The 25,566-nt window shown below is 48.6% G+C and overlaps 4 protein-coding genes across 8 annotated transcripts; 3 read left to right on the forward strand and 1 right to left on the reverse strand.

The window, feature by feature from the left end:
* Positions 1–758: 758 nt before the first annotated feature.
* LOC136938874 (sodium/potassium/calcium exchanger 3-like) lies at positions 759–6,261 on the forward strand (the record flags this gene model as incomplete). The annotated part of the gene is given in 16 exon segments (XM_067231787.1): positions 759–835; positions 1,093–1,134; positions 1,136–1,168; positions 1,479–1,563; positions 1,767–1,870; positions 2,063–2,137; positions 2,360–2,385; positions 2,672–2,725; positions 2,965–3,107; positions 3,264–3,433; positions 3,732–3,954; positions 4,143–4,309; positions 4,512–4,626; positions 4,848–4,960; positions 5,066–5,131; positions 5,721–6,261. Coding segments are annotated over 16 exon segments (1,604 nt in total), but the record flags the coding sequence as incomplete, so codon positions are not given.
* A 3,670-nt stretch (positions 6,262–9,931) lies between these two features.
* Positions 9,932–11,592, forward strand: LOC136938869 (muscarinic acetylcholine receptor M1-like). The gene is made up of 2 exons (XM_067231779.1): positions 9,932–10,860; positions 10,924–11,592. Exons 1-2 carry the CDS (start codon positions 9,932–9,934, stop codon positions 11,402–11,404), a joined length of 1,410 nt encoding a protein of 469 aa, XP_067087880.1. The 3' UTR covers positions 11,405–11,592.
* Positions 11,593–12,580: 988 nt separating this feature from the next.
* On the reverse strand, positions 12,581–20,527 carry LOC136938870 (zinc finger protein ubi-d4-like). 3 transcript variants are annotated; one of them, XM_067231782.1, is made up of 13 exons: positions 20,496–20,507; positions 19,448–19,552; positions 19,111–19,271; positions 18,882–18,989; positions 18,528–18,661; positions 18,155–18,247; positions 17,751–17,829; positions 16,779–16,820; positions 15,612–15,749; positions 15,204–15,335; positions 15,002–15,114; positions 14,745–14,826; positions 12,581–14,549 (listed from the first exon to the last, which is right to left on the reverse strand). In XM_067231782.1, the coding sequence occupies exons 3-13, from the start codon at positions 19,241–19,243 to the stop codon at positions 14,473–14,475; spliced, it is 1,131 nt and encodes a 376-aa protein (XP_067087883.1). In that variant the 5' UTR covers positions 19,244–19,271; positions 19,448–19,552; positions 20,496–20,507; the 3' UTR covers positions 12,581–14,472. The 3 variants fall into 3 exon arrangements, with proteins under 3 accessions (XP_067087883.1, XP_067087881.1, XP_067087882.1); XM_067231780.1 differs by lacking the exon at positions 19,448–19,552 and having other exon boundaries at positions 20,496–20,527; XM_067231781.1 differs by lacking the exons at positions 16,779–16,820; positions 19,448–19,552 and having other exon boundaries at positions 20,496–20,527.
* Positions 20,528–21,219: 692 nt separating this feature from the next.
* Positions 21,220–25,272, forward strand: LOC136938871 (centrosomal protein CCDC61-like). Of its 3 annotated transcripts, none has more exons than XM_067231783.1 (12): positions 21,220–22,093; positions 22,169–22,251; positions 22,339–22,499; positions 22,627–22,779; positions 22,883–23,090; positions 23,370–23,470; positions 23,579–23,802; positions 23,924–24,002; positions 24,104–24,307; positions 24,393–24,426; positions 24,529–24,598; positions 24,744–25,272. In XM_067231783.1, exons 1-12 carry the CDS (start codon positions 21,946–21,948, stop codon positions 24,836–24,838), a joined length of 1,560 nt encoding a protein of 519 aa, XP_067087884.1. In that variant the 5' UTR covers positions 21,220–21,945; the 3' UTR covers positions 24,839–25,272. The 3 variants fall into 3 exon arrangements, with proteins under 3 accessions (XP_067087884.1, XP_067087885.1, XP_067087886.1); XM_067231784.1 differs by having other exon boundaries at positions 23,370–23,452; XM_067231785.1 differs by having other exon boundaries at positions 23,370–23,452; positions 23,582–23,802.
* Positions 25,273–25,566: the final 294 nt, after the last annotated feature.

A 25,566-nucleotide genomic window follows, 5' to 3' on the forward strand; every position in this document is an offset into this window, starting at 1 on the left:
TGGAGTGGAAGGACTGGATGGGAGGGAGGGGAACACAGTCTGGAGTGGAAGGACTGGATGGGAGGGAGGGGAACACAGTCTGGAGTGGAAGGACTGGATGGGAGGGAGGGGAACACAGTCTGGAGTGGAAGGACTGGATGGGAGGGAGGGGAACACAGTCTGGAGTGGAAGGACTGGATGGGAGGGAGGGGAACACAGTCTGGAGTGGAAGGACTGGATGGGAGGAGGGGAACACAGTCTGGAGTGGAAGGACTGGATGGGAGGGAGGGGAACACAGTCTGGAGTGGAAGGACTGGATGGGAGGGAGGGGAACACAGTCTGGAGTGGAAGGACTGGATGGGAGGGAGGGGGAACACAGTCTGGAGTGGAAGGACTGGATGGGAGGGAGGGGAACACAGTCCCTGGAGTGGAAGGACTGGATGGGAGGGAGGGGAACACAGTCTGGAGTGGAAGGACTGGATGGGAGGGAGGGGAACACAGTCTGGAGTGGAAGGACTGGATGGGAGGGAGGGGAACACAGTCTGGAGTGGAAGGACTGGATGGGAGGGAGGGGAACACAGTCTGGAGTGGAAGGACTGGATGGTGTACACAGCTGCGGGGTGTGAAACCCTCGGCCTTGCTCTACACAGATGACACGGGGGGAGTGTGTCTGGGAACTGATACTGCATACACCTGGGACAGAGAGAGACTCGAATCAACACTAAATGTGTGTGTGTGTGTCCGCGCCTCCCCCCCCCCCCCCCCCCCCCCCCCCACAGCCATCCATGAGTTTCCTGAAGACATCTTCACCAAGGAGGAGAGGCGAGGGGGGGCCGTGCTTCTACACGTGCTGTGTGTGAGTACACATGTCCACCTCCCTCCCAACCATCCTGCATCCTATCATGACGGGATCATGGAGCTGATGTTTACTCACCAACCAGTCCAGTTACCCTGTTTCCTGCTCTGCTGAATCTCTCTCTCTCTCTCTCCCTCTCTCCCTCTCTCTCTCTCTCTCTACCTCTCTCTCTCTCTCTCTCTCTCTCTCTCTCTCTCTCTCTCTCTCTCTCTCTCTCTCTCTCTCTGTCTCTCTCTCTCTCTCTGTCTCTCTCCCAGGCCATCTACATGTTCTATGCGCTAGCTATAGTGTGTGACGACTCACTTTGTTCCATCCCTCGAGAAAATCTCAGAGGTAAGAGACAAGCTGGGATGGCAGTGCCATCCAGGTTGTTTGTGACTCGGTGTTGTCTGTCTCTGGGGCAGGCGTGCTAGCAGCGTCTGAGTTCTAGCCAGGTCCAGCCATACGTATAGAACAGCCCTGGGACTTTTTCATATTAGGGTTTTTTAAGATGTATTTGCTGCTCTGGATATGAGTATGTATGTGAGGTGTTCTTTGTGTTCATTCTCTCTCTCTCTCTCTCCTCTCTCTCTCTCTCTCTCTCTCTCTCTCTCTCTCTCTCTCTCTCTCTCTCTCTCTCTCTCTCTCACACTCTCTCTGTCAGAACCTTCAACTCAGTGAGGATGTTGCCGGGGCAACCTTTATGGCCGCCGGGAGCTCCGCCCCTGAGCTGTTCACCTCTCTCATTGGTCAGTGTCCGATTCCAACCAGACTCTTAGGAAACTCTCACTCGTCTGTGACCTTCACTGACTGATTCAATGACCCGTAATTAACTGTGGAATGTATCTTCAATCCCTTGAACACATGTAATTCCATTCATGTCCTGTAGATGTCAACATTGTCAATAACAACCTCTGAGTCAGGCCCTTGTCCCTTTCGTCCTCTCTGTCAGGTGTGTTCATCACTAAGGGGGATGTGGGGGTTGGCACCATTGTAGGCTCTGCTGTCTTTAACATCCTGGTCATTATTGGTGTCTGTGGGATCTTTGCAGGACAGGTACACAACTAGAGTTCTTCTGTTTCAATACTGATGAGTTTTATTTTCAATGGATACATTCATCTATTTCTCTCTGTCCCTCTCTGTCCCTCTCTCTCTCTCTCTCTCTCTCTCTCTCTCTCTCTCTGTCTCTCTGTCTCTCTGTCTCTCTCTCTCTCTCTCTCTCTCTCTCTCTCTCTCTCTCTCCTGTAGACGGTGGTTCTGACATGGTGGTCCCTGTTCAGAGATTCTCTGTACTACATACTGTCAGTGCTGGCTCTCATCCTGGTGAGACAGCTCGTCCCTGACCCTGACCCTAAACCTGCTCACATTTGTTTGCAGTCCAACATACCGTAGAGTACCTAGGAAACAAACTATACCCCTAATCTAGTCTGTGACTGCTGTTCTCAGCCCAGCCAACCCAGTGTTTCTAGTAAAACAACTAGAATGCTCACAATGGAACAGTTGCATCTCTCTGTTGCTTTAAACGTTGAATATCTCTCCCTGTAGGTCATCTATGATGCCAAAGTGGTCTGGTGAGTGTGTGTGTGTGTAGACTGTCAGGCTCTAGTGTATCACAGTGTGTGTGTGTGTGTGTGTGTAGACTGTCAGGCTCTATTGTATCACAGTGTGTGTGTGTGTGTAGACTGTCAGGCTCTAGTGTATCACAGTGTGTGTGTGTGTGTGTAGACTGTCAGGCTCTAGTGTATCACAGCGTGTGTGTGTGTGTAGACTGTCAGGCTCTAGTGTATCACAGTGTGTGTGTGTGTGTAGACTGTCAGGCTCTAGTGTATCACAGCGTGTGTGTGTGTGTGTCCACAGGTGGGAGTCTCTGATGCTCATCTCGATGTATGGAGTCTACATTCTGATCATGAAGTGAGTAAGATGAACCCTGCGACCCAGCACGCCCCACCTGGTATCTCCACCTGGTATCTCCACCTGTATCTCCACCTGTATCTCCACCTGTTATCTCCACCTGTTATCTCCACCTGGTATCTCCACCTGGTATCTCCACCTGTATCTCCACCTGTATCTCCACCTGGTATCTCCACCTGGTATCTCCACCTGGTATCTCCACCTGTATCTCCACCTCTGACACAAGTGCTCGGTCTCAGGTTCAACTCTCCGATCCGGGGTTTTGTGGAGCGTCGGCTGGAGGCTTCTGGGCCGTGCTGCCGGGGCTCCGAGGCCCTGAGGGAGGAGCAGGCAGGAGACGACGGAGCCAACTGCAACACCTCCATGACGCTGCTGAAGAAAGGTCTGCACCTCCCCCAGCTGGAAGTCACCATACAATCCCAAAATACCTGCACCTGTCCTAGTTACAAATGGCCAGTAAACTTGAACTGAGAAGGAGGGTTGGGAGCGTGTTGAGGCAGAGCTGGTGTCTGATGTGTGGTGTTGGTGGCCCCTCCAGGGTCGTCAGGCCCGGGGCAGGAGTCTTCTCCGGTGGTGATGGTGGACGAGCTGCTGATCCTGTACCCCCACCAGCTGTCCTTCCCCGAGGCGGGGCTGCGGATCATGATCACGCCCCACTTCTCCCCCCGGACCAGGCTCAGCATGGCCGGGCGCGTGCTCATCAGCGAGGTGAGCTCTCAGCCACACCCGACACGCCCACGCGCTGACACTGTGTCACACGCTGCACTGTGGCACACGCTGCACTGTGTCACACGCTGCACTGTGTCACACGCTGCACTGTGTCACACGCTGCTATACAGTGCTGTTGTGCTCTTCCTCTCTCTCTCCTTGTCTCTCGCTGTGTCTCTCTCCCTCTCTCTCTTCCTCTCTCTCATTGTCTCTTGCTGTGTCTCTCTCCCTCTCTCTCTCTTCCCCTGTCTCTCCCTCCATATCCCTCTCTCTCCCTCTCTCCCGCCCCCGTCCACAGAGACAGAGGTTGATCCGCAGCCCCCGGGGCCAGCAGGACGGCGAGGCCGGCCCCCTGAAGGGCTCTGGAGGTCTGGAGAACGGAGGCAGCGTGGAGAGGCAGACTCCCGAGGGGGCCGGGGTGAGGGACGGGGAGGCGGGCGAGAAGACGGGGGCCGAGGGCTGCCGTGCGGACGAGGAAGAGGAGGATGACGACGCTCCTTTCAGGCCTTTCTACCTCCCGGGTGAGCATGGGCCTGCTGCTGCAGCTCAGAGCAGCTGGGGTCATGAACGAGGCGTATCCAATAACAGTCATAAACTTGACATAAAGCGTGCCGCTTAACGGTGGAGGCAATCTCACCGCGCGGGTTGCAAACGTAGGAGCGGGCGTGGCTCCGGCTTACCTGTCTGACCTCTGACCTCTGCGTTCCAGGCCGCTGGGCTGCCCGGGCCAAGTGGCTGATCTCCTGGCCCCTGAGCACCCTCCTCTACTGCACCGTGCCCAACTGTGTTTGGCCTCGCTGGCACCGCTGGTTCATGGTGTCGTTCATCGGCTCCACCCTCTGGATCGCCATCTTCTCCTACCTCATGGTGTGGATGGTAAGGACCTCTCGTCTTTCTCCTCCCCTCTCTTCTCCCGCCTGCACCTTTTCCGACCAAGGAGTGACCATTTGGAGGTTTTGAAGTAACATTTTGGGGGTGTGTTTGTTCTGTCTGTATGCGTGTGTGTGTTGTGTCTGGATATGTGTGTGTGTTCTTTCTGTATACGTGTGTGTGTGTTGTGTCTGCGTGTGCCCTCCAGGTCACCATCATCAGCCACACTCTAGACATCCCAGACTATATCATGGGCATCACCTTCCTGGCTGCGGGCACCAGCGTGCCAGACTGCATGGCTAGCCTCATCGTGGCACGGCAAGGTATGCTCAAACAGTACTCTCTCTCCGTTTCGTTTATTTCTCTCTCTCTGTCTTTCCACCCCATGGTGACTAAACCTCGTCTATTTTCATTGCTGTTCCTTTGTTTCATGTCCCCTCATTCTTTCATAAATATCCATCTCTTTCCGTCTCTTAACCACGCAGAAACTTAACCCAAATCCATTTTCAATTTGTTTATTTTTATTCCATGTCTCCCTCCGCAGGTATGGGCGACATGGCGGTGTCGAACTCCATCGGCAGTAACATCTTTGACATCCTGTTGGGGCTGGGATTCCCCTGGGCTCTACGGACTCTGGTGGTGGAACACGGATCATCGGTAACTTCTAACTGTGACGCCGTCTAAGTATGATTTAAGATTTGAAGGATTTCTTTGGGTTGACAATGTAGGATATGACAGCCCTGTTTCTGGTGTCTCTAACAGGTCTACATCAACAACAAGGGGCTGGTGTACTCTGTAGTCCTGCTGCTGGCCTCTGTCTTCCTGACCGTGAGTCACTGTGTGTGTGTGTGTGTGTGTGTGTGTGTGTGTGTGTGTGTGCTGCGGTCCTCTGTCTTTCTGACCGTGTAGTACATGCACACATACGCATGTGTGTGTACATAAGCTAAAAGTAGCCAATGTAGTAAATGTGTGTGTGTGTACGTGTACACAGTAGAGTTGATTTTTATTACTGTCATATTGACACCTTCATGTGACACTGGGCCCTGAGTATAGTTCATTACACCTCAGACCTGGATCCACACATAAACATACGGGGTTGGCAACGTTTTATTGGAAATGCTTTACGAGACATGGTTTATGACAGACATGGACAAGAAGTGGGCCTCCCAGGACAGCCTGCTAGAGATGCTCGGGTATTAAAGTAGTCGAAACATCCATACAGCAAATGTCAAAACCCCTCGTGTCTCACCTGCCTTTACTACACAGGCCTACTGCACACACGACACATCTGCCCTCCCCTCCCTACGGTCAAAGCTACGGTTGACCCCTTTAGACGCTACACGCGCTCTTATCCAGAGTGACGTACAGACGCTGCATGCTTCTTCTTCTGCCCTCCTGCGTGCGTGTGTCTGCTCAGGTGACGAGTGTCCATCTGAACCACTGGAAGCTGGACCGTCGCCTGGGCCTGGGTCTCCTGTCCCTCTACGCCGTCTTCCTGCTCTGTTCCATCCTCTTCGGGAACATGTGAGGCCGTCGAGGTCAGAGGTCTACCCTGGCAGGCCCTTCCCTCTAACTGGAGGGCCCCCGCGGGCCCTCTAATCACCCTCCTCCGGCCATGCCAAAAAGAGTAAGCTCCTGTCTGCTGGTGTTCGTGTGTGCCACAAACGGGATATGAGAAGGTGGTGGTAAGCACATACTGCACATTGTGTACACACACACACACGCAATTACCCACTCACGCGCAAATGCACATAGGCACACGCGCGCTCGCATGCACTTACTCACTTACTCACACACACACACACACACACAGTAAAACATTTTATCAGTAAGTTCATTGGTACAGTGGAGTGTTTCAAGAGCCCTTAAACATGGAGTAACAATAGTACGGTCAGTTTGTTTCCTTGTTTCCTGACGTTCACCTGGGATCAATATATGAAGGATGAGACACGCTGTGATTACCCATGAACTTTGGCATATTTTGCAGAAGCTCACGGATACCAACAGTGGGCCGTCTTTAGCTCACTGATTGCATTACAGTACGGTGGATGGCAGCTCAATTTGGCCTCTAAGGGGATATATGTCCACATAGTTGGCTGTCTTGTAGAATTTCACTAAATTAAATGTATTTGATTTATAACAAATTGCATGATAACTTGGTTTTTACAATCATTTGCATATATTGTTTATTTTAAGGAGCAACAGTTGGCCACCATTAGCTTGTAGCTTATTTAGGGTTCTGTTGCTATAGGTTACGAGTCACTGCTGGTCCCATGAAATCCGAACATCCGCGTCCTGATGACGTCATCGACTCAACCTTCATATATTCAACCTAGATGTTTACCTTTCCATGTTTGTTTATGACGTACACCCTAGCTGACTTTGCCTAGTTTTGTGGTTACGCTGTATTTGTGTACAGATGAGCAGAACATTAGAACCGTGTAAGACACGATAATAAAGTCAATAAACCTCTGAAGATGCCGTTATGTGAATATATTTTGTAAGTGACTGATAGAGTTCGAGTGAGGGTCAAATAATTAATTTTGCCTGACCGACTGCTTTTGAACAAGTGTTACAAATGACGTAAATAGATTAACGTGAAATCAAAGATTTATAGCATTTCTAGAGATGTTATTATATGTAAAATATATGTTTCTATGAGTGTCACCACCTTTGATAACATGCGTACGGGTCTGTTGTAATAGTTCACCAAGTTTAGGTACGATAAATGTTTGTAAAAATTAGAAGTTTCCCAGTATTACTATACAACTATTACTGTCTTCAAGACGATACTTTTTACTGTTTCTAAATGTTTACTAAATATAGTTTTACAAAAAAATGAATGTCAGACAGAAAATAGATTTGTGATGTTTTTGATATTTATAAGATCTAGATGACGTACTTCCTATTTGTGAATATTACACACTGTAACTTAAAAGATATGTATATTTTTGTCACTTGGTTCAATAATACAAAAAAAGACACACTTTAGATCGGCATACTCTTATTCGATACGAATGTTTGAATCTGATTGCATGTGTGTCTTCAATGTCACTTTCCACTGAAGGTTCAATTTGGCACTTAAACTTTGATTCATGATATATATTTATTATTTTCTAACTTTTTTTAGGTGTCTTTGTTTGTGACACCAACAGGCAATGGTTTGCCCTGCAAAAGTGTTAGAAGTATTTTGTATCGTTATTTATTAATTCATTTAACACAGAAAACCCATTGAGTGCAGTAATGTGAATATTATCTTGAATATTAATAATCTGAGATTATTTACGTGTAAAATGTCACAAATAAAATGCAAGATAGTCCTGCAAAAAAATTATAACATTTTAAAGATCCACATGGACAAAAATCTAACAGGAAATGCTAAATGTTTGTAGTATAAGAATGGCAATAACAAAATAATTTTATAGCAGAAAAATAAGCAATTTTGATACATTTAGATCATGTACAAATTGAGGTATGAGTACAGATGATTGAGAGTCAAACAAGCCTGTTATTGGTGCTGTCTACCTGCTCCTTGTTACATGACTGTTACATGCCTGTTTTCTCTTACTCACCCTCAACAAAGGGCGGAGACAGAAAGAACGCTTTTTGTTCCAGCTATCTAACTCTGGATTGTGGGCACACGGTTGAATCCAGAACAGTCATTGGCGCAATGGAGATATAAAGTTGTAATCTAATCTCAGTCAAGAATCTGGCCTTCAATAACAGAGCAGTTAAGTAAAACATTTACAGATGACAGAAACCGGTTACAGTATGTTTGAACAGTGTTCTTTCCTCAATATTTTATTCTGTTATAGTTGGAGCCATCAGATATTTTAGCGCTGAGATTTCTTTATTTAGAGATGGTGTCTGATCATAGAGAAATTTTGTATGTTGTTCAGTGCAATAAATTAAATCTGTGCAATAACCATCCTTTCTTCTCCTCTCTTACTTGGTATCCTGCACAACTGTGTTCTGTATTCAAATGACCTAGCTGTAAGTTAGACAAGACTTTCTTTCCTTTCTTTTCTTAGCCATCTCTTCCTCTCCCTTCTCTCGCTCCACCTCCTCTCCTTCCCTGTCCTTCTGCCCCTTCAAGTCCTTTGCAGGGTTTTCTCATCCAGGATCTCTGTCTTTATCTCCCCTCTCTCTTACCACCCCTTCTTCTCTCTCTCTCTCTCTGACTCCAGTTCTTCTGTTTACTCATGAACTCCTCTGGAGCTGCATTGTGACCCTCGGTCTCTTAGAGCAAACACATCCTGTGATAAGCACCAGGAGAGAGACTCCCATCCCTGCTCTATCCCTGCTCATGGCACTTCACCACAGAGTAAAGCCACACTCACACAAGCTGTACAAGGGCACACTACCCTTCCACAAGCTGTACAATATCACAGCATGTCGATACACACTCTACACTGACACAGCACTCTCAACATCTCTGACTCTTGTTCTGGTGATGAAACCTGTTGAGTGAATTGAACTTCAGTCTTTATCTTAATGTGGAGAGACGGATGAGTGGTTGAGGGGGTGCAAAAGGAAATTGAAAAAAATCAAGTTAATTAAATGTCTGTTATCACAACAGACAGATGTTGTACAGTGTGTCTAGTTGCATGGAATTTCCCAATTACAGCATTCAATGCTGAACATTTTTTTTATAATTCTGAAGAGGGTATTTAAATGTAGCTACACCCCATGAAAACTTTTGTTTTTCTCCAAATATTTGAACATTATGGATGGACATTTGATATTGATTGAAACGATAGGTTTGGAGGTGATGTAGTTAAATAAACTGGCCCAGCTGAGGCAGCCGCAAGCACACTCAACAATTTCCCCAGAAATTGTACCCTCTTTAGTTTTAATTAAGTCAATGTTGACTTTAGTAAAGGTAATTTGTTTATTTACATTTTTTCAATTAAATGAGGATGGAACAGGAAATGCGAAGAGGAAAATAATCTAGAAGGATGTAGCTAAATGCCAGGCGACTTGAGTTTGTACAGGAGGCTGCCTGACATTGTTTACACGCGTTATGGCAGTGGCGTTTCATTTGATCTGTTTCGTGCAGCTTCTCCCCGCATACAGGACCTCGCCATATGAGGAACAATAATTCAAACTGGATACGTTTCCCCGCAATAGGAAGGCTCAAACACGATCAAGGTTCAACAACAGGGCATAATCAACCTAGGCTACAAGCGAGCACCACTCGGGTCGGTAAGTACACGTTTCAACAGTTGTTGCATTGTTTAAGAAAGGTACATGGCACGGAAAGATTATAGGTTACAGGACAAGAACATTTGTGTTGGAAGGAGTTTCAGTATTAGCTACACCATTGTCAAAAGAATAAAAAGCACTGCTATTGCGGCAAATGTCATTTGTACTTTAACCAGTAAAATTAACCACCATTTAGTGAATAGATTTATCAGTTTTTTAAGACACCAAAACGTGTACCTACGCGTCCAGTGTCTCTATGAATAGTATTTGAGTTACATTTATTGAATTTTAATTAACTTGTATTTCATGAAAAGCCAACTCAGTTCAAACGGCATCATAAGGAATCGCGCATCGGGATTCCAATGAATGTTTTTGATTCGGTTGAATGAATACTTTTTTTCACTCATCCCAGCTCTATGGAATATGAACAACTGTGTCTCCCAGACCAGCAACCGGACAGCAGACCCTTTGGAGGGTCATGAGGTATGGGAGGTGCTGGTGATTGTGATCATCACAGTGCCCCTCTCTCTGGTCACCATCCTTGGCAACCTGCTGGTTTTGATCTCCTTCCGGGTCAACAGCCAGCTGCGCACCGTCAGCAACTACTTCCTGTTGAGCCTGGCGGTGGCAGACTTAATCCTCGGCGCCGTTTCCATGAACCTGTACGCTGCGTACATCATAATGGGCCGTTGGGCCCTGGGGAGCGTGGCCTGTGACCTCTGGCTGGCCGTGGACTACGTGGCTAGCAACGCGTCCGTCATGAACCTGCTGGTGATCAGCTTCGACCGCTTCTACTCCGTCACGCGGCCGCTGACCTACAGGGTTAAGAGGACGACACAGCGGGCGGTGGCGGCCATCGTCCTGGCCTGGGCCGTGTCCTTCGTCCTGTGGGGCCCCGCCATCCTCTTCTGGCCGCACGTGGTGGGCAGGGCCTCGGAGCTCCAGGACAGCTGCTCCATCCCCTTCATGGACGACGCCGTGCTCACCTTCGGCACGGCCATCGCGGCCTTCTACCTTCCGGTCACCATCATGGTGATCCTCTACTGGAAGATCTACTGGGAGATCGAGCAGCGCTCCCAGGGTCGGGAGGGGCTGCTGGGGTCTGTGAGCAGCGCAGGGGGTCCCCAGGGCTCTGGGGGGAGGTCTGTCTACTCCAGCAGCACCAAGAGCAGCTCCAGCAGCGCCCGAGAGGGCCCAGGGGGGAAGGATCCATGCAGGGAGGCCTCCCAGGGGAGAGGGTCAGCCAAACCCTCCCTGCCTCCCACCACGGGCAGCAACGGGGAGGGCTGCGCAGGAAGCAGGGGGGCAGAAGGAGGGAGGGGCTCTACTGCCTCTCTGTCCTCAGATGAGGAGTCAGAGCAGAGGCAGGTGAGGCCCAGAACGGTATCAGGTCCTCCGGCCACGCTCCCTCTCAGGGAGGCCCCAGACACCGCCCCCCCCCCGGGAGACCCCCCGGCCCTCAGGGTGGAGGACCTCCGAGGCCGGCAGCCTTCCCTCCGGGGCTCCAGCTTGTCCGAGTCCAGGCGAACCAGACAGCCCAAGGCCAGGCGGAGGAGGAACAGGATGATCACGGAGAAGAAGGCAGCCAGGACCCTGAGTGCCATCCTGCTGGCCTTCATCCTCACCTGGAGCCCCTACAACATCATGGTGCTGGCCTCCTTCTCCTACTGTGTGCCTGAGAAGCTGTGGCAGCTGGGCTACTGGCTGTGCTACATCAACAGCACCGTGAACCCCATCTGCTACGCCCTGTGTAACAAGCACTTCCGGGTCACCTTCAAATCCCTGCTGCTCTGCCGGCTCGGGCAGAGGGACTGGGGGAGGACTCGCCACGGCAACCACGCCACGACCCGGATGCAGAGAACGGGCAGCACTGTGAGGAGCCCCCAGGACCCTTGACCTCTGACCTCACCCGTGGTACAGAATTTGACTGCAGATCTTGAGGTCGCAGGTTTGAATCTTCCCCCTGTACCAGCCCACCTGACCTTGGCAGGTATCTGCTAAATGAATCATTTTCAATAAGACATTAAACATTGCATATGTTTACAGAGACTACAGAGTCACTATATACAGGGTTCCTGCAGGTTTTAGTAAATCAAATTTAAGACCTTTTGAAGGCATTTTAAGACCATAAAGATTAAAATTAAGATTGAATCGTGAGGTACCAAAATATTCCCACCCCTAATAGACAGTAAACTGTACATTTCTGTTTAATATTTATCCGTGAATGTCTATTCAAGAAAAGTCTACTTATCGTCACTGTATTTTGTGAACGAGTTCTTAGAAATCTGTCAGCAAACTTTCACTTGTTTTGTAACTATGATTAGAAGGCAGAGTATTCTGTTTTATAACTTGGCATTAGCAGAAACAAAACATGTCCTTTGGCATTTAGTAGTGTCATAAGGGCAATTACACCGTCTTGTAGAAAGTAACTTTGCAGGAACCCTCTGTGGCTCAGCATGTGTACCATCACGTCTACTGACAAACACTGTACCCCTGGTTCAAATCTTGCTCAAACCTATTGATAATTCATTTAACTGATATCAGTTATATATATATTATTTCCAAATATATAGAAAGGGGACCCTATGGTGTAGTGGGTTGAGAACAATAGCCTAAACCACAACAACCTGGGTTCAAATCCAGCACAGAGCGTAGTGCCAAACACATCCGTGGGCCCAGATCCCTGTAACTACAGCGCACTCCCCGACTGTCCAGATCCCCTCTCCCAACTGTCTTTCCAGGTACCCAACTGTCACACCAGGAGACAGTTGGGAGAGGGGATCTGGACAGTTGGGTACCTGGAGAGACAGTTGGGAGAGGGGATCTGGACAGTCAGGGACTGCGGTGCGGCTACTGGAGTAAAAATAAATTTACCTTTTATCAGTTTTATTTATAATTACTTTTATTTATAATTCTAAGAGCAAACATTGAGCTGTAAGAAGATCCTTCAGCCAGATTTTAACACAAGACCCCAAGACATTGAACTATCTAGTTGTAACACCTTTAAGACCTTAAATTTAAAGTTCAGAATTTTAGACTTTTTAAGACCCCGCGGGAACCCTGTATATAATGTAACCAGTGCCAAATCATTTATTTTCATGGAAGTAAATGACAAAACCACAAAAGAAACATTTCATCACAATCAAAAACAAATCCCAGAAATGTCTTACATCAACTGAGTATATACCTTACATGAATGTTTTTTTCTTCCTTTTTTCTTTTAATATTCTAATGGCAGCTGTTTCAAATTAACATTTAACATTGCGGTTAGAAATAAAACCAAGTTACATGTTTAATGCTTCAGTATGTTAGTTGGCTATGGATATAATATGATAATGTACCTAAATTATATCACAACTTCCCAACACATTGACCAAACTAGAGTATGCGTGAGAGCACACACACATCATGCATCCCCTTCTGTGTTGGTGTTGTACAGGCTTCTTCAACTACAGCCACTAACTCAATCTTAGCATTGCCAGGTTAGCATAGCCAGGCTAGCATGTATGCTAACCTGTACGGAATACCTTTCCGTACAGGGAAGGTATTCCTGTAGGGAAATATGTATTATACAGCTTCTACAGCCTTCAAGCACATCTGTGGAGACAGAAGCACTGGTGTGCCCTTTCCATGAGACTAGTCATTCATTTAGTCATTTAGCAGACGCTCTTATCCAGAGCGACTTACAGTAAGTACAGGGACATTCCCCCCGTGGCAAGTAGGGTGAAGTGCCTCAAACTGGCAACCTTCAGATTACTAGCCCGATTCCCTAACCGCTCAGCCACCTGACTCCTTATCACTACACTAGACTAGTTGAAACCGACATGGAGTCTAGACACCACGTTCACCATCGCTCTGTGTCTCTTGGACATATTGTTAACTGCAGTGTGTGAGCTTGCTTAGAAGAACCCAGCCAGCTAACTCTCACAGCTACTCTCTTGCCAGGCTCATCGCTGCCCTCCTGTGACGGACACTGGTAGTGCGCACAGACCATCTCAACCCAACATGGGCTAGGAAATGGGGAACCAGTAAAAGGGGATCTAGGTATGGACGTGGGCCCTGATCAGGTCCCACCACACTCAGAATTGCACAGGATACCCCCCAGAGTACGACTGAGGGGTGGGCTCTTAACACACAGTATCTCTCTTACTGGGGGGCCCTTGGACTCAGAGCCCCCAGGACCCCCCCCAGGACCCCCCCCCCCCCCATCTTAAACGACATGTTACAGTCACATGATCTACTCAGTCACGTCACATGATCCCCTTACTGCCCTTCACCGAGGCCTATCATCACACCAGAGAAACAGGAAGTGAGCTACAGCAGGCGCTTCTACGCAGAACAGAGAAGCAGTTTAGGGCCGGGCCACGACGCCCGGAGGCCACGACGCCCGGAGGCCGTCAGCTCGCCTTGTATAGGAACCTATCGTGATGTTGTTAGCTCATATTAAAACCATGTTTGGCAACAACTGGAGGTGATGAAATGTGTCCTGTTCATTCGACAGCAATGGCCGTCCTCTCTGACGGAAGTAGATAAGATATTGTGTCAAAGGCTATAACAACCACTATCATTACAACATATAAACCATTCACACCCTTTATAAGCTATACAAATATATAATTATACAAAAACGTTTCTTACTACGAAGGAGAATTGGCATTCTAGTTCATTCCAACTACTTCTCTGTCTACTAGTTGCCAAAACTGATATATCGTGGAATAAAAGGAGAATTTCATTCAGGATTCTTGGGACTTGGCTAAATTGACAAACAGTTAGAAAGGAGAGCCTGTGGGTGATTTGAACTGTGAACTGTGTAACAGTCATATGGAGCAGACCAAGGCGTATATTGCACAGGGGTTTTAAAGGTGTCTTTCCCTTTTCACGTCTTAGGTTCGTCTGTGGTACCAGCTTCTCTGCTGCCTCTCCACCAGAGAACCTCACTGCAGGGGTGTGTGTGTGTGTATATATCAAGACGGAGGGGTGTTCTGGTATATAGAGGCCTTGTCTTTCAGGAGGTCCAAACACAGGCGGCAGCTCCAGCTACCTGAGAGGAGGGAGGACAGAGGTCAGGATCGCACAACTCTACAACACACACACACACACTTACACGTTCACACACTCGCACAATTACTGCATGTGGCAACTTCAGATCCTGGCTTGGTTTAATCACTGGGGACTAGCCCCCAGAGGCAGGCTGTTCAGGCACAGCGTAACCAGCCAGCAGGGCGTTCCAGCTCACCTTCTGGGGGCTCGTTCATGGGGGGGCTGAGGCAGTACATGTGGTAGCCTCGGTCACAGTCGTCACAGAACAGGAGCTGATCCTGAAGAACACAACATCAGGTTAACCAATAACTCTCCAAGCAGCCTGCTCACTACACACATGCACAGTACACTGTAGACTTCCATCCACCCACAATATCAGGTAGATTGATGTGTTTATAACCCCAGGCCAGCAGCTACAGTTGAGCTAGCGGTCTGTTCCTCCCGCACACTCACGTCGTTCTCCGACGTGCCGCACATGTTGCAGCACTTGCACTCGATGCACTGCCAGCGGTAGGTCTTCACCGCTGCCATCATGACCGGGGTGAACTGCAGACAGGACGGGTGCCCTGGGGGAACAAACCGTCACAGAGAGACTACCACAGAGAGACTGAGTGTGTGTGTGTGTGTGTGTGTGTGTGCGTGTGTGTTCCTGTACCTGAGCGACCACAGTCTGAACAGGACACCAGTTCTTCTGACTGGCCCGTCTTGTGGTTGGTCTTGGAGTCACCCAGGCAGAAGTCACAGTAGTTGTTAGGCAAGGCCAGCCCGTCTGGCCCTTTCTTGGGGGCTGGGAGAGAGAGAGAGACGGGATACAGGTCAATGGGTACAGCACAGCAGTAACTCTAACCCATTTGACTGCAGATCAAGAGGTTGCAGGTTCAAATCCCCTTTTAGCTCTGCGTTGCTGGTTAAAGAGGTGTCTTCTGAAGAACTAAATTTTTTATGGATAGGGATGGAGGTCATGAGTGTGGGAGGTGCGGTAGTCCTGGTATCACTGGGTCTACACTGTAGCACTCTCCTGGAAGGGGGGGGGGGGGGAAGAGAGAGAGGGAGGGAGGGTTACTTTTGGGTTCGTCGGGCTGTGGAGGCGGGGTGTCGTGGACCTCAGCCTCCTCCTTGTCCTCGCCCTCCTCCTCTGCCAGGTGGGAGTGAGCGTAGTGGTAGCTCAGGCCTGGACGGTTCTTGTAGCGCTTCCCACAGACTGCCAAAGAAAGACGGGAAGAAAAAGGGAAAGGTATGAAAACAAAAAACACGCGTGGAGACGCCCTCCCTGTTAGAAAAACACAGGTGAGAACGCGGAATGGTTTTTGTGTTTTAATGCATTTCGAATATGCATCAAAACACATATCTGTTCATTGTATGTGTTCAGATGTCACATGCCTTTAAGAAACGAGATATGAGACTGGCCTAGAGGTGAGGTGAGAGAAGTTACCAGAATAAGAACTACAAATAGATTTGTGGTTGTGAAGAAGCACAATGACCTGTGTGTGTGTGTGTGTGTGAGGGGGGGGGGCAGCAGCCAGCAGAACCTTTCCTCTCCTTCCTCCCTCAAGCTGTTCCCCACCCAGACTCATACACCCTCCCTCTGGTAGGGCCACTAGCCCCCACCCTCGCCCCCAGCTGGGTGGACATGACCAGGCCTGTGTCAGGGCCCAGGACAGCAGCCCGGACACAGACCAGGCCTGAGACTGAGGCACCGCTATTCAACTGTGGAACAGTGGGACCAACAGGCCCCCCAAGGCTTGCAGCTTCAAGACAAAAGCAGAAAGCACCATTTCCCTCTAAAGTAAGAGAGAAGAGGAACAAGGGGGGGAGGCGGGGGGTTAGTTAACCCTAACCCATGCATTTCCTGAGGGGAACTGTATTGGGCCATGTGTGATTTAATCTCCACGACAACGCACGTCTACGGCAATTATCTTGCTGTCTTCTCTCGTGTCTAATTTCATGTATGATGTGAATACCTGTATAAACTAAATGTCACAGTCCAGAACTAATATCAGGAATAAGATTAAGCTATTAGATAAGCTCTAATAACATGGCAGCAAAAACACACACACAGAAGGACACACAAGTGTGCGTGCACACACAGAAACACACACACAGAAACACACCCACACACACACAGACAAAAATAATCCAAACATGCAGTGAGCAGGAGAAGCAAAGAGAAGCGAAAAGGAGAGAGGCAGGTCGAAAAAAAAAACTCAAAAGGAATGAGAGAGAAATATACCTCGTTCGGAAGGTTTGGAACTATGCTTTTGTTTGAAAGTGTCTGAAAGAGAGGGAAAGAGAACAGGGAGACAGAGAGCACAGACAGACCCTCAGACGGGGAACTCCAACCTGGCCGGTCAGAGTTTGAGCCGTGGAGACGCTTTGTGGAACATGGGAGAGCAGCAGGAACATGGGAGAGCAGCAGGAACATGGGAGAGCAGCAGGAACATGGGAGAGCAGCAGGAACTTGGGAGAGCAGCAGGAACATGGCCGAGCAGCAGGAACATGGGAGAGCAGCAGGAACATGGGAGAGCAGCAGGAACATGGGAGAGCAGCAGGAACATGGGAGAGCAGCAGGAACATGGGAGAGCAGCAGGAACTTGGGAGAGCAGCAGGAACATGGGAGAGCAGCAGGAACTTGGGAGAGCAGCAGGAACATGGCCGAGCAGCAGGAACATGGGAGAGCAGCAGGAACATGGGAGAGCAGCAGGAACATGGGAGAGCAGCAGGAACATGGGAGAGCAGCAGGAACATGGGAGAGCAGCAGGAACTTGGGAGAGCAGCAGGAACATGGGAGAGCAGCAGGAACATGGGAGAGCAGCAGGAACATGGGAGAGCAGCAGGAACATGGAAGAGCAGCAGGAACATGGGAGAGCGGCAGGAACATGGGAGAGCACATTTCAAGCAGCTCGTGTCGAGAAATTCTCCCAGAAGTTTATGTTGTCATCATATATATCGTTATTAGTCATAAATATAAATGTGTTGGGTTCACCCATTGTATGGTCTACTGTGTATTCCCCATCTCTGTGACGCCATGCTATGTGGCTCAGACCCATTTAGCCCGACACAGAGAACACAAAGGCCACAAGGCCAGTAGAGAAGGGTTTGGTCTAAGCTGTGTAGATCACCACCCCATAGGCTCCCCCCACCTTCTCACCCCCTCCCTCCCCTCCCTCCCATCCCCTCCCCCCCCTCCCCTCCAGAGACTCACTGTCACAGGCGTAAGGCTTGTCCTTGTCCTCCAGAGCTGCTGCAGCATCCGGTTTCTTCCTGCTGCTCGCTCCTCTGCCCTGAACACACACATGACACGTTACATTACATACATAACACGTCACATACATTTAGCGGACGCTTTTATCCAGAGCGACGTACAGAAACCCCAGCAGAAAATCAAGAATGGGAAGTGCGTAGTTCAAACACTATCTAACGGTGTCCAGACGATGTCAGTATTTACCAGGCACAGTGTAAAGTAGGTCTCCTCCACTCATCTCTCTAAGTAACCATGACAGCCACCCCTGGCCCACAGTAACCATGACAGCCACCGCTGGCCCACAGTAAGTAGTGGTCCTCCAGCCATGTTCCCCTACACAGATCTACTAAGATGAGTGTCCTCACCTTCCCCTTCCCTTTGCCTCGCCGCTTCGGGGTGTCCTCCTCGTAATCTTCATCGTCCAAATCATCCAGGAAGTCATCCGGCTCCAGGACTCTCTGTGTGGGAAGGAGGCGGGGTCAGGAAGGATGATGTCATTGTCCCTTCTGTCATGCCCCCTTCAAGACTAATCAAATGAATTTAGAAAAGCCCTTTTTTTGCAAGAAAAGTCGCAGGGGGGGGGCTTCAGAGAAGTCCACAAATCAGCACGTGTAACCAACCTAGACCCTCAATGAGAAACTGTTAATGATGAAGGTGGAGACTGACTCAATGCAAAGTGTCTATGTTAAGGTGATGTATTCATTCTACTGACCTTACCTACCCCGTCCCCAACAGTACCTTTCTGGGGTCTTCGTCTGGGACCCGCAGATCCGGGGGCCCCCGCTTGTCCAGGGGCTCCCCCTTCAGGAGGGCCTCCAGGCTGCTGCCATCGGAGGCCCCCAGGACATCCCTCTTCAAGCCCAGGTCCAGCTCTGGAGGAGAGGAGACACACAGAGCCACACTCAAGAGGATGGACCTCACCACTTTAACACAGTGAGCCGTGTTATGTACACATAACCAGGCCTACCTGGGTATAAGGGTAGGTATAGCTTAGCGGTAAAGCGTTTCAGTACAGATCAAAGGTTGCAGGTTCAAATCTCCCTCCGCACGCCACTTTGGATGAAAGCGTCTGCTAAGAATGCACCCTTTTACCTGACTTGAGAGAGGGGAAAGCCAGTCTGGGGTCCTCCGGAGGATGGGCTCTTCTTCTCTTCCTCCACCTCCTGGACGGGTACGTGTACAGCTGCCCAGGAGCCATGCCTGGGGGCGGAAGCAGCAGAAGAAGAATTACTGTGGCACTGTGGTAAACATACACCTTGACACTCTCCCCCCCCCCCCCCCCCCCCTCCCCCCCCCCCCTCCGTGTGTGTGTGTTTCTCACCTGGGCCCCTGTGTCGCTTCTCCATCCAGATGTAGCAGTTGCTCTGCGCCACGCCCGTCTGAGAGTCCAGGAAGGGCATGCGCACGCTCCTCTCTGCGCACAGGCGGGCATTGTAGTTATGGCATTGCTCCATGGCATCTCTATAGTACTGCTCTCCCAGCCTGCAGAGTCAGCAAAGCCAGGGACAGGTCAGCACAATAATAACAAGGTATAGTAATGTATTCATTTAGCAGACGCTTTGGTCCAAACCGACGTAAAGAGGGGATTTGAACCCACAACCTCTTGATCTGCTGTCAAATGCTCAAACACAGCTATAACCCTCCTGGGAAAAGACTACCTGATGTGAGTAGCTTTACAGGACCACCAGAACGGTATTAGTGGAGTTCTGGTTGAAACCTTAAGGTTAGTGCTGGTGCCTGGGAACAGCAGTTCCTGGTATCTGCTGAGAATGCGTCAGCAGAAATAAATTTCCATTGGTAATCATAGCTGGGGTATATTTCCTCCGAATGCGTTGTCATGGAGCAAGAAAGGTATTGGTTCGTGTTCGCTGTACGTTTTAAAAGACGCGTTTTAAGAATGTTGTGTTGAGAAGAACATCAGTTATTTACACAAATAACTGACGTTCTTCTCTTCTATTCTCTTAACAAAAAATTACAATGTGAGACGGCTGTCTCCCCTCCGTTTGGTTGCGATCCTTCACTTTTAGATTCGAGTGGTTTGTGTGCGCGCTCCGACGAGGGGGTGCTTTTCAGCGCGGGGGGGCATCTGGGGGCACAACACCGGATTAACTCATTCTAAAACTAGCGTTACTCCAGTGGAAATAAATGTACAGTTAAAGTGATAACAAATGAGATTACACTGATTTGGGTAAGGTGTTGAAGGTACGCTTGTTCCGTTATGAACACAATTTAGGGTATCGGTTGCTCGTTATATTATAACCATAATCAAGTACATATTCATGGATTTTATACGACGCTACGGTAGTATTTATGTCTGGGCATTAGTCCAAGAATAGCTGTAACACTTCTAAATCTATCTAATCTAACCAAAAACAGCATTAGAAGAGCAGGATTACTCTCCACCTAAATGGCCATCTATGGAATTAAAAAGGTGTTAGCTAGCAAGCTATCTAACCCAATTTGGCATTGCTACGGTAATGAATCATGTTAGACTAATGATGTCTTTACGGTGGTAACAGCTAGCTAAAGCTATCGTAGCTGCAGCCGACCACCGAAAGGTTGACAACTTTCGGTTACTTTGCCAATACAATGTAACAACTATATGTAGGTACTTATACGTTTTATTTAAACAGGTAGCGTAAATACAGTCCAAATGTAGCTGAATTTGAACACTTTAGCTATCTGTAGAAAAAGAGAATCACTTACAGTTTGACAACATTTTCAACAACCGCCGCCATCTTGGTTTTGGCTCATTGTTGATTTGCGCATGCGCAAATATTATTTACAGAAAACTTCAGTAAAAAAGTAACCAATACTTTTTTTCATCATTTAGACTCGGCATATTGCTTAAAAAATTCTAGTCAATTTAAGTAGTTAGGTTCAGATTACAGATCACACCGACATGTTTTTGTTTTTAATCCGGTAATATATACGATCCTGCAGATGTCGTTCTTCTGCCTAAACGTTAGGCTAAAAATGAAAAATAATAATACATATCCTACTTGGCATTTGAGTTACATGTACACTGTGTATTAATTGTTTTATTTTGCAGCCATTTGATTCACAGCGCATTAGTATGAATATATCGCACGGTGCACACACATTAGCTATATTTCCCAATTTACTGTCACACAATAATACAATAACGACTGCTGCTTCCCTGCAGCGAGAAGGGAACCGAGAAATCACCTGAAGTGATTTAAACTAGGGCTTCAGCCAGGCATTGATGATGTCCCGCAGAATCCCTTGTAGCTTTTGTCCTGAAACTTTATCAGGTTGTGAGTGACGGTAGCAGTACACAATTAGATGTCTTAATATATTTTTCGACCAATAGCTCTACTACGGGGGCGGTAGTTTAACATTCCCGGTGATTGAACCAGTGGCGGCGGCTTACAAACTGTCAGGTAGGTCTTACAGTAGCTAGGCAGTGTCTTTCAGTTGATCAAAAAGCATGCTAACAACTTAGTTAGCCAGCAAGGAGTAATCTGTTATCCAATGATATAATCGATACGATATACCGTTGGAGTGTACTGTGGATCGTTTTTCGAGGAAATCAATAGGACGGGTATGCTGTAACTTGCTAGCTAGGACGAGCTTAGCAAGTTAGCCTTCTGACTTTGGCTTTGTGGCTGTGATGTCTCGAGTCTAGGAAGACTGACTGTACACATTTATAGATGCTAGACTGGCAATGAGGATTAAAACAGAAGATGAGACTGATAGCAAAGACAATGTAGTTTACAGGTCTAGTCGACAATCATCAGGAGCCAGCAACTCATCGTCCAGCAATTTGTACAATTTTAGCTAGTTAAAGATAGCTCTAGCTATTTTGTTAGCCAGCTAGCTAGGTAGCTATGCACCAGCTGTGCTGCGTAACGTTAGACTCTAGCTAGCCTGCGGTGGCAATCTTGAGTCCTTTTAATCCGTCAGATAGTATGCAAATTGATGGACCAGAAGTAGCGAACCTTATCTAACTTGCAGACATGCAATGGCGTTAGCCCATTTTGTACAGAGGTGTGTTACATTTGCATCTAGGTTGTAGTTAACGGCTTCACCTCCAAGATCATTGCCGTGATCATTAGTGCAACACCACCGGTAAGGTTAACTACGCTAATGTGATTTGCAGTGAGGTTGCCAACGTGCAAACGATTTGAGAACTATGGAGGTGGGCTCTACGGTGTTGGAAGATATTGTTTTCCGAGGAGTGGAGTTTTCCGTCAAGATAGAGCTCGAGGAGAGGATACTGGTTGTCGAAATTTCGGACCCAATGACAGCTGATCAATGGAGAGGAGAATTTGACCCTGCATGTAAGTGAGCATCCATAACATCAATGTGTTTCATAACGTACAGACCACCAGGGTGACTGGCATCTTTTTTCCCAGATATCGAGGACCTGACTCGCAAAACTGGCAACTTCAAGCAGTTTCCCATCTTTTGCAGCATGTTGGAGTCTGCAGTCAGAAAGGTAAGTCTGACCTGCAATATAGATTCTAGAATCTATACACACGTAAGAGTAGTTATGAGTGTGAGTAACAGCTGCATGGTCCTTCAGACCAGCGAGTCGGTGACCCTTGACCTTTTGACCTACGCTGACCTGGAGCTCCTGCGCAACAGGAAGGCTGGAGTCGTAGGTCGTCCCCGTGGCCAGCAACAGTCTCCTGCCCTGAGTGCTAAAAGATACCTCATCCTCATTTACACAGTGGAGTTTGACAGGTGTGTCTTCCAGACGTATTCGCAGACATACCTTGTTTAGAACTGCTCATTACTTACACCATCCGGTTGTTGACTTCCATGACTAATGTGTGATAAATGACTGCTTGATGTTACCATGTCACTGCAGGATCCACTACCCGCTCCCCCTGCCCTACCAGGGCAAGCCTGACCCTGCAGCCCTGCAGAAGGAGATCCGCGTCTTGAGGGCTGAGCTCAACGCACTCACCAATCACGGAGGTCACAAACCAGCGGAAACAGAGATTTGTCGTCTACGGGCAGAGTGAGTGCCTCCCCCCCCCTGTACATCCATCTGGAATACTGTTATATTCTAAGCCTTACACAGCCTCAGGATCAGGTGTCTTATTAGGCTTTGTGGTTTTCAGACTGGGTCTGGTGAAAGAGGAGAAGGAGGCCCTTGCCGTGGCCCTGGAGAGGCTGCGGGTGGTTGGGGCGGCTGCCACCCCTGGCGGAGGGGCCCGTGGGCTCCGGGACGTGGTGAGGGGCCTGGAGGAGCAGCTGGTCAGGGAGAGGGCCAAGACCCAACGCTCGGCAAGTAAACGAGGCCAGGAGCAGCGCTTTCTGGTGGAGCAGGTTGGTCGTGTTCCATTTAAATATATATAAAAATATAACGGTATGATCTTTTGGGAGCATATATGAAGTTGTCTGTAACATTGCTTGTAAAAAATTCAATTAATGAATAAATCTGGACGTACCTTTCTAATGTGGCATGTTATTTACAAGAATTAACGTTAAAGGTATCTGTTACAGTAAAGTATTTGTTTTGATTATGAAATACGTAGATTTAAATGGTTCTGGTTCATGAAAACATTTTTAGGTCTGATTCTAAAATGTGGTTGTTGTTTCTCGTAGTTGGAGGAGCTGAGGGCATCGGAACGCTCTCTCCGGATCCGTGTGAAGAGTTTGACAAACGAGCTGGCCTTGCTACGGAGAGGGTTAGACAATCTAAGCATGTATATCTTTCCCTTTTCTCTCTCTCTTTCAGTCATTCACTCACAAACACTTCCTCCCGGCCGCCCCCCCGCCCCTCTGTCTGATGTGCGTCCTGCGCGTGTCTTCAGCAGGTTGACTCCGACCCTCTCGGGGCGCAGTAGCTCCCGCGGGGACGGGGACATCCGACGTTCGCTTTCCCGCGAGCGGAGCGTGGGCCGCGTGGTGGTCAGGGCTCGTTCGGGGTCGAGGGAGCGGATAGAGGACAGGGGTCGGAGGTCGGAGGACCGGGGGCGGAGGGCGGACTCCTCGGGGCCTCTCGCCCACATCCGCAGACCATCACCGTCTCCCACAGGTACTCTCTCTCTCACCCCACCGTCATTCAGATTCATATTGGAAATTCACTGTTTTAACAACAAACAAGTGTAAAGTCGTCTGTTATAAGACTTAGACTTGTACAACTTGTTCATATTTAGGATTGCCGGCACCGCGTTTCGACCCCACCGCCTACATCCAGGACAGACAGCGCAGACAGAGAGAAGCAGAGCTCAAAAGGTTTGTTCCTCTCCTCCTCTTGCCGTCTGTTCCTTTGTCTCCACCCCGCCCCCTGTCCTTCATCCCGGCTGGGTTGTGTTCCTCTCTCGTGTCTCCCCCAGCCAGAGGAAGGTCCGGAGGGACATGCTGGCATCTCCGGTTGTCCTAGAGAGAGGGCGCTCCCGCTCCAGAGAGGCCTATCAGCAGGTCCGGACGGGCAGCACGGGAAGAGGGAGGAGCGTGTCTGTGGAGAGCAGGAGGAGCAGACAGTCTTCTGAGAACTCCTTAGCAGACATGGATGAGTTGGCCCAGCCTCTCACCTCCAGGTAGACTAACACGTCTCCTGCTCACGGCCACGTGACATACGGGTCTTGGTTTGCGAGTCATGAATTGTGTTTTGTGTGTTTACAGAGGGAGGAAGCAGACGTATAATGGCCCTACAATGGTAAGTGAGGATTTAAAGGTGACATCGGCTTCTACCCTTAGCTCGCCGTCGATTCTAGCCATCTCCATAGCAACGTTGAGTGACTGTTGTGTATCTCTTTAGCCCAGAGGAAGACTTGGGAACAGGAAGCCACTATGCAGCACTCCCACTTACAGGATGCGACCCGAGAAAGGTAAACAATCGATCCCCAAATGAAAGCAGCTGTCAACCAAAGAGTAGATGCCGAGCTATGTATGTTCCTGCCGATCGCTTAACGTTTATCCTGCATGTTTGTACCTGAACCCTGGTATGAAAGTCTGCTGTTCTCTCCTCTCCAGAGAGCTCCTTGGATGCAGGGACCGATCTCACTGAGATTGATGCCAGACTGCAGGCTCTCCAGGACTACATGAGGGACCTGGACACAGGACACTAACACCATGAGCTCTACCAACCTCAGAGACACTAGAAGAGACATGAGGCCTCTCCTCACCTCTGTTGAGCCTGGGACCCAGACACTCCCAAGCATGAGCCCAGCTGTCACAGGGGAACAATGCTCTCTGTCACCTCATGTTAGAGTCCCCGATGGTGATACAGGTAGCCTCCCACTGTGAAGGATATCAAGCCCCTGGTTGTTTGTACTGGGCCTTCAGGACCGATAGATTTTTGTACCACAATTTTATGTGTATTTTGACTTTTAAAATAGATTTCCTCTTTTGCACAATATGTGGCTTATGAATGTTAGGCCTGTTGTTTAGTTGTTTTTTTTTTGACATGTTTGAGTCTGTAAATAATATAACTTTATTTTAATCATTTTGGGGGTGTTCTGTTTTTTGTATTTTTTAAAGGTTCCTGTTTTTGATAATGAAACGTGTCTCTTCATTTCTCACAGCTCTTATCAGTCTGCATCAATAGAACAGTTTTACCAGGTGTGTGTATGCCTTTACCTCTTACATGAATGTTAAACTGTCCCTAAACCATCACTGCCCCCCACAAGGCAAACGGGGTAGAGGACGACCCAAAAACACCTGGAGAAGGAGCACAGAGCAGGAATTTTAAAAGAAGGGGCTGATGTGGAAACAGCTGGAGAGGATGGCTCAAGACAGACGAGGGTGGAAACAATTCATCAATGGCTTATGTTCCGTGAGGAATATAAAGGCCTAA

This window comes from Osmerus mordax, assembly GCF_038355195.1.
Source record: "Osmerus mordax isolate fOsmMor3 chromosome 19 unlocalized genomic scaffold, fOsmMor3.pri SUPER_19_unloc_2, whole genome shotgun sequence".
Classification (NCBI taxonomy): Eukaryota; Metazoa; Chordata; class Actinopteri; order Osmeriformes; family Osmeridae; genus Osmerus; species Osmerus mordax.

Bases quoted from the DNA above. Each gene is read 5' to 3' on its own strand.
- LOC136938869 (XM_067231779.1), top strand. From the start codon at position 9,932: ATGAACAACTGTGTCTCCCAGACCAGCAACCGGACAGCAGACCCTTTG. The intron at 10,861-10,923 runs GTCAGAGCAGAG...GCTCCCTCTCAG, and splicing joins TCTCTGTCCTCAGATGAGGA to GGAGGCCCCAGACACCGCCC.
- LOC136938870 (XM_067231780.1), bottom strand. From the start codon at position 20,527: ATGGCGGCGGTTGTTGAAAATGTTGTCAAACT. The intron at 19,272-20,495 runs GTAAGTGATTCT...CTGACTCTGCAG, and splicing joins GTTGAAAATGTTGTCAAACT to GCTGGGAGAGCAGTACTATA. The intron at 18,990-19,110 runs GTGAGAAACACA...TTCCGCCCCCAG, and splicing joins GAAGCGACACAGGGGCCCAG to GCATGGCTCCTGGGCAGCTG.
- LOC136938871 (XM_067231783.1), top strand. From the start codon at position 21,946: ATGGAGGTGGGCTCTACGGTGTTGGAAGATATTGTTTTCCGAGGAGTG. The intron at 23,091-23,369 runs GTTGGTCGTGTT...TGTTTCTCGTAG, and splicing joins AGCGCTTTCTGGTGGAGCAG to TTGGAGGAGCTGAGGGCATC. The intron at 24,427-24,528 runs GTAAGTGAGGAT...GTATCTCTTTAG, and splicing joins CGTATAATGGCCCTACAATG to CCCAGAGGAAGACTTGGGAA.